General features: G+C 38.9%; 1 protein-coding gene and 1 long non-coding RNA gene across 29 annotated transcripts in view; one reads left to right on the top strand and one right to left on the bottom strand.

The window, feature by feature from the left end:
• The first annotated feature begins 17,629 nt into the window (after positions 1–17,629).
• LOC309615182 lies at positions 17,630–20,300 on the top strand. Its single transcript, XR_014236600.1, has 3 exons — positions 17,630–17,738; positions 18,512–18,669; positions 20,217–20,300. It is a non-coding gene; the product is annotated as an uncharacterized lncRNA (long non-coding RNA).
• The window catches only part of RIMS2 (regulating synaptic membrane exocytosis 2), a 590,702-nt gene continuing 581,395 nt past the window's right edge, over positions 17,732–27,038 (bottom strand). For all 28 annotated transcript variants that reach the window (XM_082364215.1, XM_082364218.1, XM_082364205.1 and 25 more), the window contains 5 exons: positions 24,256–24,397; positions 20,605–20,717; positions 20,210–20,311; positions 18,697–18,836; positions 17,732–18,193 (listed from right to left, as the gene is read on the bottom strand). In XM_082364215.1, coding sequence (XP_082220341.1) covers positions 17,975–18,193; positions 18,697–18,836; positions 20,210–20,311; positions 20,605–20,717; positions 24,256–24,397 — 716 coding nt within the window. In that variant the 3' untranslated portion in view covers positions 17,732–17,974. The remainder of the gene's footprint in view (positions 18,194–18,696; positions 18,837–20,209; positions 20,312–20,604; positions 20,718–24,255; positions 24,398–27,038) is intronic.

Genomic DNA, 27,038 nt, shown 5'->3' on the forward strand with positions numbered 1-27,038 from the left:
TTAGTCCCAAGTAATTAATTTTTTTTTATCTTGATCTTTTGTTAGTACTTTTATAAGTTCATCAGTTTTTCATTAGAGTTCTGAAAATGCTTATTCCTTCAGTTCAGCAGTGCAGTCAGTTACCAGAAACATGTACTTGTCAGAGTCTTTTCCATGAATTTCTTGAAGATGAAACCCTTTTATAGGAACATATTTGCAAAAGCATCAGAGTACACCCAGAACTGTCTGTAAATGACAAAAGACTTAAAAATGACCACAGTTAAAGATTTGATGAAAGTTCATAATAATGCAGTTGACAAGAAAATTAGTTATTTCTGAGATATACATTTTAAAGTAATAACTAGGATTATGACTTATAACATTATACCAGAACATATAAGGTTTTTAGAAATTTCATGTAATGTCTGAAACATTTATATTAACATATTTCCATGCAAATAACCCAATGAAAGTTTAGTATTAGTTGTTTTGTTTGTTTGTTTATACTGCAGGTTCTTATTAGTCATCAATTTTATACACATCAGTGTATACATGTCAATCCCAATTGCCCAATGCAGCACACCACCATCCCCACCCCACCGCAGTTTTCCCCCCTTGGTGTCCATATGTCTGTTCTCTACATCTGTGTCTCAACTTCTGCCCTGCAAACTGGCTCATCTGTACCATTTTTCTAGGTTCCACATACATGCGTTAATATACGATATTTGTTTTTCTCTTTCTGACTTACTTCACTCTGTATGACAGTCTCTAGATCCATCCACGTCTCAACAAATGACTCAATTTCGTTCCTTTTTATGGCTGAGTAATATTCCATTGTATATATGTACCACATCTTCTTTATCCATTCGTCTCTCGATGTGCATTTAGGTTGCTTCCATGACCTGGCTATTGTAAATAGTGCTACAATGAACATTCGGGTGCATGTGTCTTTTTGAATTATGGTTTTCTCTGGGTATATGCCCAGTAGTGGGATTGCTGGGTCATATGGTAATTCTATTTTTAGTTTTTTAAGGAACCTCCATATTGTTCTCCATAGGGGCTGTATCAATTTACATTCCCACCAACAGTGCAGGAGAGTTCCCTTTTCTCCACACCCTCTCCAGCATTTGTTGTTTGTAGCTTTTCTGATGATGCCCATTCTAACTGGTGTGAGGTGATACCTCATTGTAGTTTTGATTTGCATTTCTCTAATAATTAGTGATGTTGAGCAGCTTTTCATGTGCTTTGTGGCCGTCTGTATGTCTTCTTTGGAGAAATGTCTATTTAGGTCTTCTGCCCATTTGTGGATTGAGGTGTTTGTTTCTTTAATATTGAGCTGAATGAGCTGTTTATATATTTTGGAGATTAATCCTTTGTCTGTTGATTCGTTTGCAAATATTTTCTCCCATTCTGAGGGTTGTCTTTTCGTCTTGTTTATGGTTTCCTTTGCTGTGCAAAAGGTTTGAAGTTTCATTAGGTCCCATTTCTTTATTTTTGTTTTTATTTCCATTACTCTAGGAGGTGGATCAAAAAATATCTTGCTGTGATTTATGTCAAAGAGTGTTCTTCCTGTGTTTCCTCTAAGAGTTTTATAGTGTCCAGTCTTACATTTAGGTCTCGAATCCATTTTGAGTTTATTTTTGTGTATGGTGTTAGGGAGTATTCTAATTTCCTTCTTTTACATGTAGCTGTCCAGTTTTCCCAGCACCACTTATTGAAGAGACTGTCTTTTCTCCATTGTATATCCTTGCCTCCTTTGTGATAGATTAGTTGACCATAGGTGTGTGGGTTTATCTCTGGGCTTTCTATCTTGTTCCATTGATCTATGTTTCTGTTTTTGTGTCAGTACCATATTGTCTTGATTACTGTAGCTTTGTAGTATAGTCTGAATTCAGGGAGTCTGATTCCTCCAGCTCTGTTTTTTTCCCTCAAGACTGCTTTGGCTATTCGGGGTCTTTTGTGTCTCCATACAAATTTTAAGATGATTTGTTCTAGTTCTGTAAAGAATGCCATTGGTTATTTGATAGGGATTGCATTGAATCTGTAGATTGCTTTGGGTAGTATACTCATTTTCACAATGTTGATTCTTCCAATCCAAGAACATGGTATATCTCTCCATCTGTTGGTATCATGTTTAATTTCTTTCATCAGTGTCTTATAGTTTTCTGCATACAGGTCTTTTGTCTCCCTAGGTAGGTTTATTCCTAGGTATTTTATTCTTTCTGTTGCAATGGTAAATGGGAGTGTTTCCATAATTTCTCTTTCAGATTTTTCATCATTAGTGTATAGGAATGCAAGCGATTTCTGTGCATTAACTTTGTATCCTGTAACTTTACCATATTCATTAATTAGCTCTAGCAGTTTTCTGGTGGCAGTTTTAGGATTCCCTATGTATAGTATCATGTCATCTGCAAACAGTGACAGTTTTACTTCTTCTTTTCCAATTTGTATTCCTTTTATTTCTTTTTCTTCTCTGGTTGCCGTGGCTAGGACTTCCAAAACTTTGTTGAATAATAGTGGTGAGAGTGGACATCCTTGTCTCTTTCCTGATCTTAGAGGAAATGCTTGCAGTTTTTCACTGTTGAGAATGATGTTTGCTGTGGGTTTGTCATATATGGCCTTTATTATGTTGAGGTAGGTTCTCTCTATGCCCACTTTCTGGAGAGTTTTTATCATAAATAGGTGTTGAATTTTGTCAAAAGCTTTTTCTGCATCTATTGAGATGATCATATGGTTTTTATTCTTCAATTTGTTAATATGGTGTATCACATTGATTGATTTGCGTATATTGAAGAATCCTTGCATCCCTGGGATAAATCCCACTTGATCGTGGTGTATGATCCTTTTAATGTGTTGTTGGATTCTGTTTGCTAGTATTTTGTTGAGGATTTTTGCATCTATAGTCATCAGTGATATTGGTCTGTAATTTTCTTTTTTTGTAGTGTCTTTGTCTGGTTTTGGTATCAGGGTGATGGTGGCCTCATAGAATGAGTTTGGGAGTGTTCCTTCCTCTGCAATTTTTTGGAAGAGTTTGAGAAGGATGGGTGTTAGCTCTTCTCTAAATGTTTGATAGAATTCACCTGTGAAGCCATCTGGTCCTGGACTTTTGTTTGTTGGAAGATTTTTAATCACAGTTTCAATTTCATTACTTGTGATTGGTCTGTTCATATTTTCTGTTTCTTCCTGGTTCAGTCTCGGAAGGTTATACCTTTCTAAGAATTTGTCCATTTCTTCCAGGTTGTCCATTTTATTGGCATAGAGTTGCTTGTAGTAGTCTCTTAGGATGCTTTGTATTTCTGCCGTGTCTGTTGTAACTTCTCCTTTTTCATTTCTGATTTTATTGATTTGAGTCCTCTCCCTCTTTTTCTTGATGAATCTGGCTAATGGCTTATCAATTTTGTTTATCTTCTCAAAGAACGAGCTTTTAATTTTATTGATCTTTGCTATTGTTTTCTGTTTCTATTTCATTTATTTCTGCTCTGATCTTTATGATTTCTTTTCTTCTGCTAACTTTGGGTTTTGTTTGTTCTTCTTTCTCTAGTTTCTTTAGGTGTAAGATTAGATTGTTTACTTGAGATTTTTCTTGTTTCTTTAGGTAGGCTTGTATAGCTATAAACTTCCCTCTTAGAACTGCTTTTGCTGCATCCCATAGGTTTTGGGTCGTCGTGTTTTCATTGTCATTTTTCTCTAGGTATTTTTTGATTTCCTCTTTGATTTCTTCAGTGATCTCTTGGTTATTTAGTAACGTATTGTTTAACCTCCATGTGTTTGTCTTTTTTACGTTTTTTTCCCCGTAATTCATTTCTAATCTCATAGCGTTGTGGTCAGAAAAGATGCCTTATATGATTTCAATTTTCTTAAATGTACTGAGACTTGATTTGTGACCCAAGATATGATCCATCCTGGAGAATGTTCCATGCGCACTTGAGAAGAACGTGTAATCTGCTGTTTTTGGATGGAATGTTGTATAAATATCAATTAAATCTATCTGGTCTATTGTGTCATTTAAAGCTTCTGTTTCCTTATTTATTTTCATTTTGGATGATCTGTCCATTGGTGTAAGTGAGGTGTTAAAGTCCCCCACTATTTGTTACTGTTGATTTCCTCTTTTATAGCTGTTAGCAGTTGCCTTATGTATTGAGGTGCTCCTATGTTGGGTGCATTTATATTTATAATTGTTATATCTTCTTCTTGGATTGATCCCTTGATCATTATGTAGTGTCCTTCCTTATCTCTTGTAACATTCTTTATTTTAAAGTCTATTTTATCTGAGATGAGTATAGCTACTCCAGCTTTCTTTTGATTTCCATTTGCATGGAATATCTTTTTCCATCCCCTCACTTTCAGTCTGTATGTGTTCCTAAGTCTGAAGTGGGTCTCTTGTAGACAGCATATATATGGGTCTTGTTTTTGTATCCACTCAGCAAACCTGTGTCTTTTGGTTGTAGCATTTAATCCATTCACATTTAAGGTAATTATCGATATGTATGTTCCTATGACCATTTTCTTAATTGTTTTGGGTTTGTTTTTGTAGGTCCTTTTCTTCTCTTGTGTTTCCCACTTAGAGAAGTTCCTTTAGCATTTGTTGTACAGCTGGTTTAGTGGTGCTGAATTCTCTTAGCTTTTGCTTGTCTGTAAAGCTTTTGATTTCTGCATCAAATCTGAATGAGATCCTTGCCGGGTAGAGTAATCTTGGTTGTAGGTTCTTCCCTTTCATCACTTGAAGTATATCATGCCACTCCCTTCTGGCTTGTAGAGTTTCTGCTGAGAAATCATCTGTTAACGTTATGGGAGTTCCCTTGTATGTTATTTGTCGTTTTTCCCTTGCTGTTGTTGATAATTTTTCTTTGTCTTTAATTTTTGCCAGTTTGATTACTATGTGTCTCGGCATGTTTCTCCTTGGGTTTATCCTGTATGGGACTCGCTGCACTTCCTGGACTTGGGTGGCTATTTCCTTTCCCATATTAGGGAAGTTTTTGGCTATAATCTCTTCAAATATTTTCTCTGGTCCTTTTTCTCTCTCTTCTCCTTCTGGAACCCCTATAATGCAAATGTTGTTGCGTTTAATGTTGTCCCAGAGGTCTCTTATGCTGTCTTCATTTTTTTTCTTTAGTTTGTTCTGCAGCAGTGAATTCCACCATTCTGTCTTCCATGTCACTTATCTGTTCTTCTGCCTCAGTTATTCTGCTATTGATTCCTTCTAGTGTAGTTTTCATTTCAGTTATTGTATTGTTCATCTCTGTTTGTTTGTTTGTTCTTTTATTCTTCTAGGTCTTTGTTAAACATTTCTTGCATCTTCTCGATCTTTGCCTCCATTCTTTTTCTGAGTTCCTGGATCATCTTCACTATCATTATTCTGAATTCTTTTTCTGGAAGGTTGCCTATTTCCACTTCATTTAGTTGTTTTTCTGGGGTTTTATCTTGTTCCTTCATCTGGTATATAGCCCTCTGCCTTTTCATCTTGTCTATGTTTCTGTGAATGTGGTTTTTGTTCCACAGGCTGCAGGATTATAGTTTTTCTTGCTTCTGCTCTCTGCCCTCTCGTGGTTGAGGCTATCTAAGAGGCTTGATGGGAGGCTCTGCTGGTGGGTAGAGCTGACTGTTGCTGTGGTGGTCAGAGCTCAGTAAAACTTTAATCCACTTGACTGTTGATGGGTGGGGCTGGGTTCCCTCCCTGTTGGTTGTTTTGCCTGAGGCAACGCAACACTGGAGCCTACCTGGGCTCTTTGGTGGGGCTAATAACAGACTCTGGGAGGGCTCACGCCAAGGAGTACTTCCCAGAACTTCTGCTGCCAGTGTCCTTGTCCCCATGGTGAAACAGAGCCACCCCCCGCCTCTGCAGGAGACCTTCCAACACTAGGAAGTAGGTCTGGTTCAGTCTCCCCCGGAGTCACTGTTCCTTCCCCTGGGTTCCGATGCACACACTATTTTGTGTTCGCCCTCCAAGAGTGGGGTCTCTGTTTCCCCCAGTCCTGTCGAAGTCCTGCAATCAATTCCCACTAGGCTTCAAAGTCTGATTCTCTATGAATTCCTCCTCCCGTTGCCGGACCCCCAAGTTGGGAAGCCTGACGTGGGGCTCAGAACCTTCACTCCAATGGGTTGACTTCTGTGGTATAAGTGTTCGCCAGTCTGTGCGTCACCCACCCACCAGTTATGGGATTTGATTTTACTCTGATTGCACCCCTCCTACCGTCTCATTGTGGCTTCTCCTTTGTCTTTGGTGTGGGGTATCTTTTTTTGGTGAGCTCCAGTGTCTTCCTGTCGTTGGTTGTCCAGCAGCTAGTTGTGATTCTGGTGTTCTCGCAAGAGGGAGTGAGAGCACATCCTTCTACTCCGCCATCTTGGTTCCTCCTCCCCAGCTCTTGCTTTTATTGATTTTTTTTCTATTGTTTTTTTTTAAACCTCTATTTTATTAATTTCCTTCCTTCAGCTGACTTTAGGTTTTGTTTGTTTGTTCTTCTTTTTGTAATTCTATTAAGTGGTAGGTTAAGATGTTTATTTGAGATTTTTCTTGTTTTTTGAGGAAGGCCTGTATCACTATGAACTTCCCTCTAAGAACTGCTTTTGCTTCATCCCATAGATTTTATATGGTTCCGTTTTCATTGTCATTTGCCTGAAGATATTTTAAAATTTCTTCTTTGATTTCATTGTTGATCTATTTGTTTTTTAGTAGCATGTTTAGTCTTCATGTGAGTTTTTTTTTTCTCGTTTCTTTTTCAGTGGTTGATTTCTTGTTTAATACCATTGTGATTAGAAAAGATGCTTGAAATAATTTCTACACTCTTAAATTTTTTGAAGCTTGTTTCGTGGCCTAGTATGTGGTCGATCCTAGAGAATGTTCCATGTGTACTTGAAAAGAATGTGTATTCTGCTTTTTTTGGATGTACTGTCCCGAAAATATAAAGTCTAACTGTTCTGTTGTATCATTTAAGATCTCTGTTGCCTTATTGATTTTCTGTCTCAAAGATCTGTCCATTGATGTGAGTGGGGTGTTCAAGTCTCTTACTATTATTGTCTTCCTATCAGTTTCTCCCTTTATGTCTGTTAGTATTTGTTTTATGTATTTCAGTACTCCTATATTAGGTGCATATATGTTGACAAGTGTAAAATTCTCTTCTTGTATTGATCCTTTTAACATTATATAGTGTCCTTCTTTATCTTTCTTTATGCCCTTAGTTTTAAAGTCTATTTTGTCTGATATGAGCACTGCAACCCCTGCTTTCTCGTCATTTCTGTTTGCATGAAATATCTTTTTCCATCCCCTCACTTTCAATCTATGCATGTCCTTTGCCCTAAAGTGGGTCTCTTGGAGCAGCATATTGTCAGCTCTTGTTTTTTTAACCAATCTGTCACTGTGTGTCTTTTGATTGGAGCATTTAGTCCATTAACATTTAAGGTAATTATTGATAGATATGTATTTATTGCCGTTTTAAACCTTGTTTGCCCATTGATTTTGTATTTCTTCTTTGTTCCTTTCTTTTTCTTTTTCCTTTTGTGGTTTGATGATTTTCTTTTGTATTATGCTTATGTTCTCTTCTTTTTGTTTTTTTTGGAATCTATTATATGTTTCTGATTTATGGTTGCTTTGTTTTCTCAAGTATATTAACCCCTTTCTGTATCTACTTGCTTTAGACTGATAGTCATATAGGCTCAAACACGTTATAGAAAAAAAAAATTCTACAATTTTTTTTTTTTTTTTTTGCTCTTCTTCCCCACATTTTATGGCTTTGTCCCCTTTATATCTTCATGTTCATCCTTTTGCTGTTCATTGTGGTTATCATCTCTTTCACAGCTTTTTTATAAAATCTCTCTACAGGCTTATTTAAGTGATTTACTTTCCAATTGTGATTTTCTCTTTCCTGTAGATTCTTACTTCTTTCCTTTTTAGAGAAGACCTTTAATATTTCCTTTAGGATATGTTTTTATTGCTGTATTCTTTTAATTTTTGCTTGTCTGAGAAATTCTTTCTGTCTCCTTCTAAATGAAGATCTTGCTGGGTAGAATATTCTAGGTTGCAGATTTTTCCCTCAGGACTTTGAATATGTCTTGTTACTCCTTTCAGGCATGCAACGTTTCTATAGAGAAATCAGCTGATTGCCTTATGGGGACTCCCTTGTAATTAACTCTTTGTTTTTCTCTTGCTGCCTTTAGAATCTTCTCTTTAATTTTTGCCAACTTAATTATAATATGTCTTGGTGTAGGTCTGTTTGAGTTTATCTTATTTGGAACCCTCTGTGCTTCCTGTACCTGGATATCTGTTTCCTTCTTTAGGTTTGGGATGTTTTAGCCATAATTTCTTCAAATACATTTTCAATCCCCTTTTGTCTTCTCCTTCTGGGATTCCTATTATGCATAGATTGGCATGCTTTATATTATCCTATAGGTCTCTTATGTTCTTTCTTTTTTTTTTCATTTGGGTTTCTGTCTGCTGTTCTAATTGGATGATTTTCATTATTCTATCTTCCAGATCATTTATTCGTTCTTCTGCATTATTCATCCTGCTATTCATTGCCTTAGGTCAGCTTTTGTCTCTGCAAATGAATTTTCTAATTTTTCTTGGCTCCTCTTTATAGTTTCTAGTTTTTTTGTTGTTGTTGTTGTTGTTTTGTTTTTTTACAGTAATCTGCATTTCTGTCAATAGCCTTTCTTAATTCCTTCAGTATTTTCATTACCTTCTCTGTGAACTCAGTGTCTATTAGACTGAAGAGGTTTGTTTCATTGTTTGTTCCTTCAGGGGAATTCTCTTGATGTTTTAATTGAGAGTGGTTCCCCTGCTTCTTCATTTTTTTCCCCTTATATTTCTCCTACTCTGAGTTTAGGAGAAATAATTAACTACTGTGGTCTTGGAGGGTTATTTTTATGTGGGAGCATCCCTGTGTAGCCTGCGTGAGTTTAATATTTTTTGGTGCGAGGGCTGTTTTTAGTATGGATGCTTGCTGCCTCTTTCCTCAGTGTATGCTGGCCATTATCCCCTTAATAGGAGGTGTGACTGGTATTTTGGTGACCAGAGCCTGCACTGGATATTGAATGGGGCCTTCTCTTTGCTCTGTGGTTGTCACTGCCCTGTCACTGTCACTGCCCTGTCAGGGGCAGGGTCTGCTCCCTAGTTGTTGGAGTAGAAGCCCCCAATCCATTTCTGAGCCGTGTTTCTGAGCTGCAGTATGAGATAGGCAGGATTGGAGTGTACCCACTGGGAAAGGAGCCCCTGGGTATTCCTCTGCCGGAGCTGTTCCCCAGTGAGTGTGCGCTGTTGTGTCACCTTTTTATCTGTTGTGCGGGCTCACAGAGTCCTTGGGAATGCCAGCACTCGGCCCTAGTGTCCCTCAGGCGTTGTTTTCACAAGGCCACCAGCACAGATCCACTAAAGTCAGGTTTTAGGACCACAGCAGTTGTGCACCTGGACCCACTGTGGAAGCTATGGAGGCAGCCCAGACCCTGGCCAAGCCCCCACGTGCACGCACCCGCAAAGCCCACAGCTGCTAAGGCCAGACTGTCCCAGCAGCAGAAGCAGCCATTGTCCGTTTGGATGTCCCACAGGTGCTGAATTTACAAAGCTGGTGGCACAGGTGTAAAACTGTGGCTCACACAGTCGCAGTCAGCCCTGCTTCCTAAGTCACGTGGCCCCTGGCACTCAGCTGTGGATGCTGCTTTTAAAGCGTTCAACAGGGAAAAACAAGAAAGATGATGCAAAACGAAATGCCATTTTTTGGCAGTGACATTGGATTCCAGGAAAGCGAGTAACCCAAAGAGAGGTAAGCCACGACAGTAAGGAACAATGTACTTACTGTAAGGAGGAAGAACATTGGAAAACAGATTGCCCTAGGCTGAATCATAAGAAGAAACACAATAAGACGAGAGCCTCTCACATGGTAGGAAGAGAGGAACACTCTGATGAATGAAGAGGCCTGGGGCTCCCTTGGACTTGCCTAATTCCCCACACCCCGAGCCCTGGGTAAAATTGACAGTGGGGAATGAACTGCAAGTTTGCTGGGATGAAGGAGAAGATTGATCATCATTCTGGGAAAAAGCTGGAAGATGGCCCCAAATTCTTGAGATGTTGATATGGTTCCTGGCAAGCCCACTGTGTTGAGACCCTCTCTGACTACCCTGCTCTGGACCACTTTGCTGGTGGTGACATGAGACAGACGGTTGCTATAGGTGTCATCAAAGCAGTGGACAAGAAGGCAGTTGGAGCTGGCAAGGTCACCAAGTCTGCCCAGAAAGCTCAGAAGGTTAAATGAATATTATACCTGCCGCCCCAGTCTTAATCAGTGGTTGAAGATGGTCTCAGAACAGTTGGTCTCAACTGGCCATTTAAGTTTCATAGTAAAAGACTGGTTAATAACAACAATGCATTGTAAAACCTTCAGAAAAAGGAGAATTTTTTGTGGACCATTTGTTTTGTGTGTGGCAGTTTTGTTATTAGTTTTTAACACTATTTTTTTTTTTTAATTTTTTTAAAAATTTATTTATTTATTTATTTATGGCTGTGTTGGGTCTTCGTTTCTGTGTGAAGGCTTTCTCTAGTTGTGGCAAGCGGGGGCCACTCTTCATCGCGGTGCGCGGGCCTCTCACTATCGCGGCCTCTCTTGTTGCGGAGCACAGGCTCCAGACGCGCAGGCTCAGCAATTGTGGCTCACGGGCCCAGTTGCTCAGCGGCATGTGGGATCTTCCCAGACCAGGGCTCGAACCCGTGTCCCCTGCATTGGCAGGCAGATTCTCAACCACTGCGCCACCAGGGAAGCCCCAGTTTTTAAAATCAGTATCTTTTAATTGGTTAAAGCCCTCCTTAAGGAAATTATCCCCTGATTTGGATTAAGGCATTGGAATTACATTCATCCTGGAGACCACAATCAACAGGAAAACCCGAGAAAATGGATACTAATTTAACTTGAGATAAGGCCTTGCCAGTTGCCCTGCTATGGATCAGTGGCTCCCAGTAGCAGGCTTAAATTAAGTCCCTTTGAAACACTGGATGGTAGGCCATTCCAGGTGTCTGCCCAGGTGAGAGAATCTATAGATGCTTTAAAAGACCTAGCAGTTGCCAATGATGTTGAAACTTTGGGCACTATACTAATCTCTGTTCATGAGTTTGCCTCCAAGAGGTCTGCCTATCCAACTGAAGTAGATGGGAATTTCATTGTAGCTGGAGAAGGGTCAACCAAGTTGTTTAATTTTGTCCAAATAAATAGCACAGGAATTTAGTATATGTATTGGGAACTGGAACCAAGACACCCAAGTTCAATTACAAATTAGACAACAAAGTGCTAACGGGCTTCATCAGGTTCAGATAGTTGTAGATACAAAAAAGGACTGACTAAATATTCTAAGGAATGTTTGTCACCTCCGGAAGTAGCCAGAGCGGTCTTTGTCCTTTTCCCACAAGTTGGTGGAGTGGACATTGTCAGTCAGGAATTGTAATAGGAAAGAACCTTTGTATTCTATTACAAGTTAATCACTAAAAGTATGTTGCCTATGAGCTTAAATTATACATAGTGGCCCATCTCTGGGAACCCTGCCTCCCAGGTAATGAGCATTAAGCTAAAAAAAAACCTTTGTTTAGCTCACAGGAAACATCCTGACCAGGCCCACCTGTGAATGACTGCAGGCAGGAAGAAATTAACACATCCCCTCTGGAGGTGGACCGGAACCAGGAAGTGTTTGACTTTACTCCCTCCCCTTTTGGTATAAAAGAAGCCTGAGTTCTAACTCAGGCGCGATGGTTCTTTGGGGCACAATTTCACCATCTTCTTGGTCTGCCAGCTTTCCGAATAAAGTCGCTATTCCTTGCCCCAACAACTCATCTCTTGATTTATTGGCCTGTTGTGTGGTGAGCAGTATGAGCTTGGACTTGGTAACACTGAGCCCAGGAAGTGCAAAATTCCAGAAGGGAGATTTAGGTTAGGTGCTAGAAAGGAGAGTCTGTTAGAGACCATGGAATGAGCTATATTCCCGAATTTCTCTCTCCAGCCACTTGCAAGCAGAGGTTTGATGGCCACCTTTTAGGGTTTCTCTTAATGCTATGAGATTGTCCTAGGTAACCTCAAAGGCTCCTTCAAGGTTCTATGATTCCATCAGCCTTGTCCTTGGCCAAATGTATTAATTAGGACTTGTGACTTCATATAGCAGGCACCCAACTAACCAGAGCTAGAATGTATGGGCTCTCTTGGAAGAGCAAAGATGCAGCTGATCCTCAGTCGTAACGGAACCAGGAACATGAAACCTGCGGGACTCTCTTCAATTCATGCCTCCACTTTGGCTTTGCTCACTTTCTTCTCTTTCTTAATCCAATTTTCATCATATATCAGAAAACATAGCCACTGACAGCTCCTGGCCTTTTTTTTCCCCATCTAATAGTTTCTGTCACTGGAGATGAACTGCCTCTTTGGTATCAAGGCAAAAAATAACACATCTTCACAGGCAAGAGTACAGACTGACCCATTTTAGGAGTCTGCACCCCCTATACCACCATCAGTTGAAGCCAGAAGAATGGGATTAGTTAGAAAATGGCAGGTCTCTTGGGAACACTATGGATAGATCAGAAAAGGAAGCATACTAAACAAAATAGTCCCCTACCTCAAAGCAAAATGACAGGAAGCTGGTGCTTGGGCATTAAGAACACCACAGGTTTAAAGTCTTTCTAACTCCACCATATACAAACTATGAACATAAATTTTAGGACTTGGGAATCTTCCAAGTTGATAACCACAATCTTTCCTAGAATATCTGAAAGGGATATTCACTGTTAATGCTGTGTATTCGGCAACTGTAATGTGCTTAGTGCTGAGCTAGGTGCTATGCTGGGTACAGAGCTATAGACCATGGTTCCTATGTTCAAAGATCTAACAATTGAATGGGATTAAGGACTGAGGAGCATTCTGAGAACCATTTTAAATATAATTAAATAGAGGATTATTCCTTACCGATGACTATTTATGAATAGTCCTCGCATCAAGTTTAAGTTAAAACTATCTTCTCAAGGAAACCCTCAATGGTTCAGAAGTAGCTTAGGCTGCAGAAATCTGTATTGTTTATTCATTTGTTCACTCATAAGCACTTCGTATGAACTCACCTTTGCTAAGTGGTAGAGTTACAGTTCCCTACCCTCAAATTTCTCAGCTGCTGTTCTCTCTGCCTGGATTATTCTTCACCTAACTCCCATCTCCCATTGCCACCATCACCTTGTATTTAACTCCTGTTCAGTTTTTTTTTTTTTTTTAGAAATTCACGTTCTTATTTATTTATTTATTGATTGATTGATTGCTGTGTTGGGTCTTCGTTTCTGTGTGAGGGCTTTCTCTAGTTGTGGCAAGTGGGGACCACTCTTCATCACGGTGCGTGGGTCTCTCACTATTGCGGCCTCTCTTGCTGCGGAGCACAGGCTCCAGACGCGCAGGCTCAGTAATTTGTGGCTCACGGGCCCAGTCGCTCCGTGGCACGTGGGATCCTCCCAGACCAGGGCTTGAACCCGTGTCCCCTGCATTGGCAGGCAGATTCTCAACCACTGCGCCACCAGGGAAGCCCTCCTGTTCAGTTTTATAGATATTAGCCTTCCTCAACTCTCTTGACTGGGTTAAAACACTGCTGTATATTTCCATAGCTTTTATCCCCTTTGGAAAGTTATCTTACTTGTAATTTTTTACCCAATGTGTGTCTTCCTTAGTAGAATGAAAGTCCCATGGGGACAGGGCCATGCTTTTTCTGTTCACTACAATGCCTAAAATAGTGTCTCAAAATAGCAAGGACTAAATATTCATTAATTTGGCAGATACTTATGGACCATCTATGTGTCCAGCATTGTTCTTATCACTGAGGATACAAAAGAGGGGGGAAAAAACCCATATATGGTCCCTTCCTTGAAGGAGCTTATAAGTTAGTCAAAGTGTTGATTTAATGATGGAAGAATGTTTAACTCAAACTCCTTATTCCCTGGGTGAAGAAATGATTGCCAGAGAGACTAAGTGACTTAAGTCATATGAAGAATTTGAGTGCTGTAGATTTTGTTTTTGTTTTTTATTCCCTCTTACACACTGCTTCTCAATACACATTTCACAAACCAAAGGTGGATGTGTAAACTTCTGTTCATTCAGTCCATGGATGCTAGAGGATATTGAGGCATCATGAGCTGTGTGAGTGGAGACAGACATGCAGAGAATGTGATTTTTATGCCAAGAATGTTAAAGGTTAAGTCAGTATAGACAAACAGCTTTGGTGATTTCTTGGCCAATTCTCCCACAGCCCCCATGATAGTGACCATCATGTCCTTCATTTTTGCTTGTGGACCCTCGGTGTCTGGAGTTCCTGGGAAAGTGAAGGTGTTAGTGTCGATGCAGCCATGTGGTTAGGGTTTAGTCAGGAACTGCTACAGGAGAGCTCAGTCCTGAGCCAGGAATTGCAGGAAGGGACTAACATGGATCACTTTTGAGAAAGTAGAAGGGCTTTTCAGGAGAGGGCATATAAAAAAGGCAAGGAGATTTTTAGGAGTGTATGAACAGCAAAGAAATAGCTTGCTAGAGCAGAGAGTATATATTAAATAGTGAAAAGATAATATGGGATAGATATGGGGGACTGGGCTGGAATCAAGTCCTTGGAAATTAAACGGCTGGTTCAAGGAATGGAGAGAGAACTAGGTTTGGATTTCAGTTGGATTTCTAATTAATCAAACTCACTCTTAAATTTAGAGCCGGGGAGGACTTCCACTGGAACTCTGCTGGGGTTCTTTCTCGCAGTTTGAGGAACCACCCTAGAAGGGTGTGGAGAGACCCTCTCCTCCACTCATACGCGACAGAAGCCAGTCTCTGGACAGGTTGTTATATATCAGTTGCTCCATGTCAGGTTACCATACGTGTGTCCCCAACTGAAAATGCACCCCACCCCAGTCCCCCACAAAGTTGAACTGACACATCAGTGGAAACACATAGCATAGTGCCAACTGTCACCCTCGCCATCTCCAACCAGGGAATGGCAGAGCCTGTGTGTGATTCTCTTTGACTGCTGTTAGTGGAGGCCACACTGACTCAGAAATCTCACTCATTTAAATCTGTGAGTTGCTGAGTCATTTCATCAGAAAGCACCTCAATCTGCAATAACCTTTTTTAAAAGCAACCAGTTTTAATGATGTGAGCCGAAATCCTTTGGCATTTTAAAGAAGTGCTCTACTGAGGGCTATCTGCTAAGACCAGCAGTTTGCTTCTGTTATGGAGAGGTGGAAAAGATGACTTCATTGTCTTTAAATCATGTGCGGGCTCAGGGAATGAGCTGTAGCAGGCTTGGGAATGTGTGGGAAGAAATCAGAAGGCCATGCATACAACGTCTGCAAAGAAAATGTTTTATTTAAAGTGTTAAATACCATCACGAGAATGAATTTGAGTTTTACATTAGTTGGTGTTCATTACAGGACTAATCTGCCCTTTTTTTTTTTCCAACTGGAATTCCCTTTACTTTTAAAACATACTATGTACAGGGCAGCAATGGTCACTGGAATAGTGCTATTTACATGACTAAACCACAAGTCGAGGTGCAGACGTGAAAATTAAAAAAAAATACACCAACATTAAAATAAATACTGCATAATGACAGGTATGTACAAATATTCCATACAGTCATGTCCTTCTTATTAAAATTAGAAATAATTTATATAGGAATATGCACAAAAGATTATGTGACTGCATCTTAGTATCAGGAAAATGGTAAACGTTTATTCTAAGGGAGAGTATAGACACTATAGGTCTATTAAATCAATTGTTGCTGGTACACAAGTGTCTAAATTATTTCAATAAAGTTTTATTCGTTCTTTTCAACTTTACCTGGGTCCATCGTAGGTCTCAGAATGTCAAGACACAGTCTGTCTCTGTGTATTTCGTATTGCACCACATAAAGAGAAGGCATTTTTAGTGATACTCATTTTTAACTTTTGCACCATATCAAGCATGATAGTTTTGAATGGTCAACACTGAATTTAAAAAGGAACACAAAAGAGCAATTTTTGTGCGTGGCCTTAACTTAAACAAATGGTATGTACGTGGATTTCAAAAGTTGTTGCAAGAAGTTAAAATCCATCTATAAGAATGTGTTATCAAAGTGCACAGAAAGAAACAAAGAAGTATGGGTGGTTTATTACATTACTAGGTGACTTTTCTCCTAAGTCGGGGAACTTAAGAGAAATTTGACCTTGCAGCACCACCCAATGGTAATAACTGTCTGTAAAACCAAAGGCAGGGGTTTGATTTGGGGGATTTGTGTGTAGACTTTCAGTGATGGCATCAAAGAACTGTTAATAGGCAGACTGACTTTCTTTGAGTCACCTAAAAATTAGAGCTTTAAAATTATCTGTTGCAAATTTATGTTTGCTATATTTCTTTAGAAATATAATTTGTGAAAAATTGAATTTTACTACAGAAAAATGAATTAATAAACAGCCTTGTGTTTCAGGGCTCCAAATTGTTAGCAGTGTTTCTATTCACATAGTAAATGGAAATTGGCTAAAGGAATTGCTTTAATTAATTAAAAAACAAAACACAAAACCTAAGACCTTCTAGAAATAATACTTTAACCCCTGTATGAATAATGCTGGTGCTAAAAACAAATTTATTAGACATTACAATGGCCACATGATTTTAGGATTTTCCTGTAAACTGAACTTTGAAGATGAAAATAAAATTACCATGCACTGTACAATAAATTGCAAAAGTTCAAGTATCTTCTTTATCAAATACATGCTGACTTACTCTAATGTACTCCCAAGTCATGTTGCAAAATCCTTTTCAACATGCTTGAAATAAAGAAAGCTCTTAAATAGTTTTTTCCCCCCTTGAGAAATTCAGAGATTCAGAAGCATCTATAGCTCTGAATCAAACATAGGGTATAAGAGAGTATCAGGTCAAAAACTTGTAATTTTTTAGCATAATGTTCACTCTGGTAGGGAGAAAGAAAATAAAAGATTAAAAGAGGGAGAAGAAGAAAAGTGAGATAGATAGTGGAAGAAAGATGTGAACAATTTGCACATATTGAACTTTGTAAGATTTGCATATTTAACATGGAAATAAATTGAATATGTTATACTTATTTGTCACATAAAGAGAATTTTAAGTATTTTCTAGAAAGTATTTTCTTCTGTAATGTCTGCCAAAACACAGACTATGATTACTTTAAAGAATAAACATGGTGTGTCTTTGTATCACCCTGTTGCATTCTCTCCCTTTTTTAAAACCATGCACTAGTGAAATTTATTTTTAAAAATAATATAAATTGTTGAAAATGGCTGATTTTTATTTTTATTTTTTGCAAGTTGCAGCCCCAAGAAAATAATTTAAGTATTCAGCTAATCTGTGTCCATGCAAAAAAAAGTTTCTTTAATTTCATTCGGTACAGTGTAGCCACAGAATTTTGTTTTTCAGAGTCCAACTCATCTTGGCATTAGTGAGTGCCATGCCTGCTGGAGCTCCGAAGTCTGCCACTGTTCACGCTGTCACGTTGGACTGGCTGCTCCCGTCCCCGTCCAGAGGAGGGCTGACGTTTTTTGTCCTGGACCAAGTCTTTGGTCTCTTGCTTTTCACCTGATGCTTCCTAGGACTTCATGCCTTGACTTGTAACATGGCTTAATGGCTGGATAGCTCCATTTCTGTGGCATCACAGGACTTTGGGGTCAGAGAAATGAAGAAAAAGGAACGATAAAAATATAAAGGTGCCATTGAAAAGGGCTTTTGCTGCATGAAACTGATTCTTTGAGATTAATCCATGGCTTCAGATTGGACCAAAACGTGAGTGTTATTGAACTCCAAACCTGATAGTTCGTCATAGCTCCGCTCTTTCACCTGAGGGCCTTCTTTAGGGCACAATGTGTGCAACTTCCTCTGAGAACACAGGATCGCTTTGTATCCCTAGAAACGGGCTCAGAAGACACAACATTAAGCATGCAGTGTTACCAGGGTTTGCGACCTGTGGGTTTGTTTTTTTTTTTGTAACGCTGGTTGCTATGACAACAGTTTTACAGCTGCTATGAACGAGAGTAAGAAGGTCCAGTTGAACTTTCCAGAGATGATTGGGAAGCTCTTCTTGTCAGAGGGGCCAAGGTTGGATCTACTAGGGAGGAAGGGGGGAAAAGTTTGAACCAGCCGATCACCATATTGGATAGCTCCAGTTCATCTAAAAGTATCTGGGCCACTCCCATAAAGGATTTGTGATCCATGCGGCCATAGTCTCCCCAGACTATGATCTGTTGGCAAAATTAAAAGAGCAATGTCAGTATAATCATGTATGTAAAAGCTTGTAAACTAAAATACATTCAGTTAATGCGCTGACATCAAACATCAAGTTATGTAGTTGTATTTAATTACTGGGATAGTTGTCTTTACTAGAATCCGAAGGTACGTTAGGAAAACTTTACAGGAGTGTTAAGATCATAAGCAATCAAGGAAGATGGGAGCTTATGTGTGATGGGGGTTTACAAGTCTATAGTCACTTTAAAGGAAACAACAGTGTGTATAGCTTTTTTTTCCTTTCTCACATTCATTTCCATTATGGTTTATTACAGGATATTGAATATATCGATAGTTCCCTAGTGTGTATAGCTTTATAGCACTGGCCACTGCTTTGAAGTTTCCCAAGAACTTCAGCTGTGAGGAATGGAAAAGGATGCGGTAAGAAAAGATGTTGGATACAAAGTTTGACTCCATGAAGACACTTTCTTAGGTAAGGAATATATAATTCAGTAAATACCTGTAAAACCTTTCCTTGGGGACTTTCTTCAAAAGATAATAGCTGCTGGTAGAGGGGTTCCAGCGTCTTTCTTGCCACTTTTGTTTTCTTTTTGGCTATGCAGACTCCATTATCTAATAGATACACCTTTACATATGGTGCTTGGGAAAGAAAACACAGAGGAGAGTTAAGTGATGAGCTCTGGTTACGGAACCACCCAGCTTACGGGTGACGTCTGCCACAGCTTAATCTTAGGCTGGAAGAGCCAGCGGTCAAAAATCACTGGCCTTTCCACATTACGTCAAAATCATTAGCTAAACAATAGATAACTATCAGCCATTCAGGTAGTTTTAGGCAATGTTAACATAGCCTCTGAGTTGATTACTATTTTGCCATCAACTGGTTATATGGATTTGAACAACCGCATTAAAAAAAAGAGAAATGCTTCCAGTTCCTAACAATTTCAAGGAAGATGTCTCGCTCAGTTTTTCATGTGTCAATACTTAAATCTACTTAAACGTGCTCGAAATTATATTGTTTTACTCACCCATCCCCACAAATCATTGATCACTCAAAAGGGTTTATTTATTGATGGTGTGGGTACACAACAGGGATGGGGTTTGATGTAATATGTTCAAATTAGCCAGGAAGAGGCAACTAATTATGAATACCATGGGTTGAAGTTTTTCTGACAGACTCTTCATAAAAACATTTTCGTGCGTGTACAAACTGCAGTGTTCTTTCTAGCAGAGTCAGTTGACTAAACGCCAAGACGTTTATGAACACAAGTGTCTTAATCACCACTGCAAGGCTGTACAATAGGTAACATACATTACAATTTGGAATTTCTGCAAGGACAGGGAAGCTAGAGATTCAAAATTACAGTTCAGTCAGTGGAGGTGCTGAGGTGAGAAACCAAGTTTCAGAATTGTTCTATACTTCATATCCAATGTTCTCTGCATCTCTGCATCAGACATCTGGAATCTGTGGCACTCCTCATGGCTCTAAGCACCTTAGATTATGACATTTCGGTAAGAAATATGTGACATCACAATAAAAACTTATAATGGTGCCTCTCTATACATTACAGGAAGTAAGAATCTTATAATTAGAATGTCCTTCACATATGGGCTTATGCTACTTTGGGAGCCTGTAACTATTTTTATTCTAATTCCAGGACTCTAAGGATTCTTAAGGAGAATTTAGAAGCTCCAGATAAACTGAAGAATAACACAAACACCAGCTAACAAGAACTTCTTATGTACATGTCGTACAAAATGAATGTGATTGATAGGTTTTATTTTGCAGTGGTTTCTACCACATATGTGCTTATCTAATGACTTGTCTTATCCCCGTCAGACCACCCTCACTGGGTGCTCACTCAGGACAAACACACAAACCCACTTAACTGTCTCATTTATTAGTATCCTTGATCATTTAAGAGCAAAGTTTCCAGCATCTAATCAAAAACAAAGTCTCTGAATTGAAAAGTGTGGATTATGACCAATAATAGAAGAATATCTTCTGTTCTTACCTGGCAGTGTCTTGGAACCTGGTTTTACAACAAGGCCGCGGGCCCGAATGATTTCCACCTCCAACTGTCCCTTTTTGTCCATCATTCCTACCTGAATGTCACCTAATGGCGTGTGAGGAAGAAACAAACAGTAAGAGAAATGCTTGTGCCAAAGACCTTGGTTTATCATTGTTTCATCATTTCCTACATCTTTTCCTAAATTCAAATATATTTAAAAATTTATCAATGATATCTTACTTTAAAAAGCATATAAATTAAAATGGAAAAAATTAGTCAAAGTTTTTTGTTTAAATCTAAGCTACTCATTCCTGATAATACTGCTAAAGATCCTATTAAATTAAAGAATGTGATTTTCCATAATCTAAAAGAAAAACAATTACGTGACAAATTCTTACCCATGGCAGGTGTGGCCAGAGTCTGGCGCCCCACTAGCTGGGCAGGGCCAAGGCCATCCAGAAAATCACTGAATTGGCTATCAGAGGCCAAGCGGACACCAGGGAAAATCAGACTAAAAGTAAAATAACACACAGGATTAAACCTTCGACTCCTGTTTCCATCTAGCCCCCTTTCCGTGGCAGGAGCAGTTGGTACCTATTTTGCCACTTACATTAATTGGATCCCAACCTCCCCACTGCACCTCCACGGCTCTCCCTCCTTATCCTCTAGCAGCCCTCGCCCTGTATTGCAAGCCTCTGTTTATGTGTCTTTCTTTTCCTTGTCTGGAGGGCATGAACTGTGATTTCTATGTATAGCACTCAGTACACTTTGAGCATTTATTCCATGACAGGCATTAGCATATTGAATCTCTTAGCTGCACTATGAGAGGTTCTATTATTTAACCCATTTTATCGATGAAGAAAGTCTTCAGATCATTCCCATCAACACCCAAACACACTGCTATTTCTTCCACCTTAAAAAAATCCCTTTCCTAACCTCCTTCCCTCCCCAGCTACCACCCCGTTTCTCTCCTTGAAACTTCGTAGAGCTGTCTCTATGTACCGTCTTCGATTTCTTTCCTCTCATTCTCCTTTGAAAATCGAATCAGTTTTTCCTTGCTCTCTTCCTCACTTTTTCTCCACTCCACCAAAATGTCTCTGATCAACGTTACCTAGCAGCCACAGTGGTAAATCCGACCGTTAATACTCCAGACTTGTCTAATTGAACATATTAGCCTCATTTGACCCAACTGATCCCTCCCTCTTCCTTGAAACACTTTCTCCACTTTGCTTCCTGGACTCTCTAGCCTCCTGGTTTTCCTCTTTGGCTATTCTTCCTCAGTCTCCTTTGCTAATTTTACCACTAAATATAGGAGGCTCCATCTTTTGACTTCTTCTCTGTAAGTCCTGATTCCCTTGGCAATCTCATCCAGTTTCAAGGGTTTAAACACCATCTATGCTCATATCGCCTAGACTGACATCTCCAGCTTGGGCCTCTCACTTGGGCCCCAGACCTGTATTCTAACTAACTGCTCTGTCTCCTTACCTGCTTGAATGTCTAATAGGCAATTGAAACTCAACTTGTCCCAAGCTGACTCTCAAACCCCAAACAAACAAAACATCAAACTCTGCTCTTCTCGGAGGCTTCCTGTCTTAAATGGCAACTTCATTCTTTCAGTTGCTCAGCCCTGGAGTTGTCTTTCCTCTGGATTGAATATTAAAGCCGTAATCCTCAGTATGACTGTATTTGGACGTAGAACCTTTAAAGGGATATTTAAAGTTCAATGGGTCATAAAGGTGGGGCCCTAAGCTAATACGACTGGTGTCCTTATAAGAAGAAGAAACACCAGGGGTATCCATGAAGAGAGAAAAGACCATGTGAGGACACGAGAAGGTGGCCATTTGGGAGCCAAGGAGAGAGGTCTCAGGAGAAACCAAACTTGCTGACACCTTGATCTTAGATTCCTAGCCTCCAGAACTACGAGAAAATAAATTTCTGTTGTTTAAGTGGTACTGTTTCTGTGTATTTTGTTACGGCAGCCCTAGCAAACTAATACACTCTTTCTCTCACATTCATATCAAATGCATTATTGAATCTTATTGTCTCTACTGTCAAAATACATCCAGAATCCGACCTCACTAATGCTACCACTCAGGTCCAAGCCATCATTTTCTCTTTCTGTATTGCTGCAACAGCCTTCTGAATGATCTCCCCGTTGCCACCTTTCTCTCCACTCCCACAGCAATCAGAGTGATCTGTTAAAACTGAAGCCAGATAATGTCAGGCCTCTGCTCACAATCCTCCACTGGTTTCACATCTCGATCTGGGTAAAAGCAAAGTCCTTGCAATGATGTATAAAGACAATACAACCTGTCCATCCCTGCCCCCCATATCTTAATTCCTAGTTTTTTACTACTCCTGCCCTCATTCCCCGGTGCCACCATTCCCACTACTGATGCCAGGTAAGCTCCAGCCTCAGCGTTGCTTCAGCCTGAAATGTTCTTCCTTCAAACATTCACGTGTTCACTAACTCCCTTCAGATTTTTAATCAAATGTGCCCTTTTCCCTGTCTAACCTACATAAAACCCTACCCTTAACCCCTGCCATCTCTTCTCTCACCTTTTTCTCCTTAGCACTTATACCACCTAATCTATTATATATTAAATATTATATATTTTCCTAATTTTTCTTTTATTTGAACAATTTTTCAAGTTTATTGTCCATCTTATCTGTTAGACTGTAAGTTTGATGAGGGTAGGGGTTTTTTCCTTATTTGTTCGCTGATATATATCCAGCATTAGAACCATGCCTGAAATATTATAAGTACTTGTTAAACTCAATCAATTAATTAAAATGAATCTTAAAAAAATCACATAACTTGCCCAAGTTTCTACAGCACCAAAAAACAGATTAGAATTTAAGCCTATATGATTCTAAAGCCTATGGTCTAACCACCAACTGATTTTTGCTTCCTCGTATGACATATCCCCAACTCATAGCAAAGTGCCTAGAACACTAGGAGGTATGGAAATATCTGTTGAATGAATTTATGAGTATTCATCCCATTGCTCCAATAAGACTATAAACACCTGGAGCACAGGGGTCATAGTTTAAACATTTTTATATCCCTAACAGTGTCTAACACAGTGCTTTGCAGTGATGAGTGCTCACTGCACATTTCTTTTTTACTTGATTTTCCATCTCTTTTAAGACTTCCTTGATTAATGTCAAATCTATTTCGTCCCCCAAGCTTAATTCCCAAATATACAGTTAATCCAAACCTTTTTAATGCTTCCATAAATATCCCATATAACCTTATTTATAAATGTATGGAAACCATATAAATCTCTTGTATTTATATAATTGTGCTAGCTGCTCCTATGGCCTCACATCTGTGAACTGACTACACATATGTTGCCTAAGCACCTGGTGCTTCCATGGTGATGACAGATGAGGTCAGTAAACCCCACTTTCCTCTATTAATGTCCTTTACGCACCCATCTACGATCTGCAGTTGCTAATTATTGTTAATTTGTTGGGGACAGGGCTGTACAATCTTTACAAATGCTTTAAAAATATCTCAGACACAGTGGAGTCAAGGGAAAGCTACATGATAACTACCTAAAAGAAAGGCTCACCAACTTTGTGGCATTTCTTTCTGGCTGTTAACATTTATCCAAACTGTTCGTTACTGGATGGAACTAAGTATGTATCAATATTCTATATTTTTTAGTAATAACTCTTAGAGCAAAGATTTAAAACATTAGCATCGTACGTGTGGCATGGGCACAAGTGCTTATTATTTCTGTGCTTTTATGTATTATTTCAAGGTAGGGCAAACTTCTATTGGTGACAGTCACATTTTAGCATCTTGCCCTTAAATTGAAACACTTTATCCCCAAACCTATTTCCATTGACATAAAAAGCCAGATATGCCACATTTCTCAGTGGCACGTAAGCAAAAGTTTTCTTCACAGCAAATCAGCCAGTGAAAGTTAAAATGGTGCTATAGGGCATGTGAGTTAGCTTTGGTGAAAGCACAGAGAGTGAGGTAGAGGAGAAGGTCTCCAGCAAGGCACGGAGACCACGGCCCAGCCAGCATCACTCACTTTCCTTCTGAGCTGTAGCTGTTCACGCTGCCGTCTGTAGATTCTCGGCTTGCCTGTCGAGTCATCCAGTTCCTCATTTCCACAGCCAAGCCTGTCTCTGTACTTCTCTGCACGGTGCTCCGTAGCTTTTTACCACCAGCTTCTGCACGGACAGAAAACAAAAGGGGTGATCGTTTTGTCATCATCATCTGGTAACAAAAAATAGCAGCCAATGCTTTGAGGTCCTCAGATGAAAAACCTACATAAATACAAAATGCTTTTATGAAGGAGACAGAGAGAAAAGGTATTTCAAATCATGTCTTGTTGAGTGGGGTGAAAACTTTCTAAAAAATCTTCAAGAAGCACAAAATACCATTGTTTTATTTCCATTTAAAACAGTGTTCAAATTGGTAACAAAAGGAACAAAAAGGTTCAAGCTATGTAAAATAAGCTTTGTTTTCATTGTAATATTTAAATCAAGATGAATTTATGCCTGTCTTTTTCTTTTTTCTTTCTTTTTGTCATAGTCAAAGAAGTAGGCCTTCACATTATTTCCAAAGAATAGGTGGTGAGTAATCCTCAATTCTAGCTTTAACTTTCACACAAAAACCTGTTTTTGCAGGGTGATCAGTATTAGAAAGCAAAGAAAGCTACACTAAGGAGATAGCCCTGCCTGATAACACTTTCACATCTGTTTGTAACTTTCAGAGAGATTCTCATAAGGAATGCAAAACCCAGCAATGCCACATGAAAAAAGAGCTTTTAAATTTTTGGTCATAGATAGTCATGTTCTTAAGGATCTTCCACAGTTTGAATAGGAGATTTGCTTATGGAAGCCAATTAGAAGACCAAACAGGAAACTGAGTCAAGTACCACAGATGTAACAGAGGTACGAAGTGCCATCTGCAGAGGACAGGGAGGAAGGAGCATCACAGAGGGAGTTGGGATTTGAGCTGGGCTTGAAAAATTGGCAGATTGGGATCCAAGAAACAGCCCCAGTTATCAAAGGCCTTGCATGTTGGAATGTGGAGCTGAGAGATGACTAAAGCTGGAGCAACAGGGGGATGGTTCAAATTACTTGTATTAATTTACTTCCTGTCAGGTCTAAATATTTATCCACATTGACTATTCATATCATTAGTATTTTGGGATATGGTAAGCTCTTTTAGTGCCTGGTATTAATAATTTCATTTTAGATCAATAAATATTTGGTGATATTGACAGTGACTTGTGGAAATCCTTTCCATCAAACCTCTTATAATATCTGCTCACCATTTTGAAACACTGCTTTAAATTTCATCTCTTCTCCACTTCCAACTTTAATGTACATCAAAATGCTTTAAAAAGTATATATAAAATATGTTATCACTGATCTACAACTCAGTTCCATAATCTGAGCCTATTTTAGATAATTGATAGTAAAACATGTTGTACTGATATGAACTATTGAAAGGAGCTAAAGCATCCCCCATTGATGACGGAAGGCTCTTCCTTCCAGAGAAGTGGTTAGTTAATACATGTAAAAAGTGAGAAAATTTTAAAATTACCAATTGGCAACCTCCAGTGGAATAAATGATTCAAATAAGGCACATCAATGGATGCTAATGCCATTAGATAAAAGGATATTCATATGAGCCAAAAAAATCATCCCACAAATTAGTTCTAATTGTTAAAGGAAAACAGGTACTTTACTACTGGGAAACCTGGCTATTGCCATCTTAATCAAGTGAGCAAACTTAGCACTAATAGTGGAGCAATCACTGTAGCACCTATCAAGTTGTTCTGGACAAAAGTACACAACCTGTTTCTAATCAGGTCTTTGCAACCAACTTCTAAGTTTTCAAAAATAGGATAGAATAACAAGATAAAGGATACACACACACAAAATCAGACAAACCTAGAACATGGGATTTTGTTCAAGAGAATTAACCTACTCTCTTAAAGTTAATATCATAAAAACAAACTAATAAGGTGGGGGAATTGTTCCAGCTTTAAAAATATCACAGGGATGTAACTATTAAATGCTATAAGTATACTTTGATTGGTTTCTTTTCAAGAAAAAAAACAACAAAAAAAGAAACCCTAAAAGCAAAACACTAAAAGCAATATTAGGACAAGTAGGGAAAATATGAATATGAATTGGGTATTAGATGGGATAAGAAAATTGTTGATTTCCCTAGGTAGATAATGGCATGTATTATAAAAAATTTCCTTATCATTAGGAAATACATACGCTGAAGTATTTAGACATAAAATGTTATATTGTTTGCAACTTACTTTCAAACAGTATAGCAAAAAATACACAAATACATAAAACAAAGAGGATGAAATAACAACAATAACAGAAAGGATGGGGATGAAGAGTAGACCTTGATAGCCATACATTCAATATTTATGATTTTGTTTGAGAGTGATCCCCAAACGGCCACATTAAACTGAATGAAGTAAGTCAGACAGAGAAAAACAAATATCATATGATATCGCTTATATGTGGAATCTAAAAAAGTGGTACAAATGAACTTAGTTACAAAACAGAAATAGAGTCACTGGTGTGGAAAACAAACTTATGGTTACCAGGGGAGAAAGGGTGGGGGAGGGATAAATCGGGAGATTGGGAATGACATATAGACACCACTATGTATAAAATAGATAACTAATAAGGACCTACTGTATAGCACAGGGTACTCTACTCAGTACTCTGTAATGACCTATATGGGAAAAGAAATCTAAAAAAGAGTGGATACATGTATATGTATAACTGATTCACTTTGCTGTACAGCAGAAACTAACACAACATTGTAAAT

Source organism: Balaenoptera borealis, assembly GCF_965194805.1.
Source record: "Balaenoptera borealis genome assembly, chromosome: 17".
Lineage (NCBI taxonomy): Eukaryota > Metazoa > Chordata > Mammalia > Artiodactyla > Balaenopteridae > Balaenoptera > Balaenoptera borealis.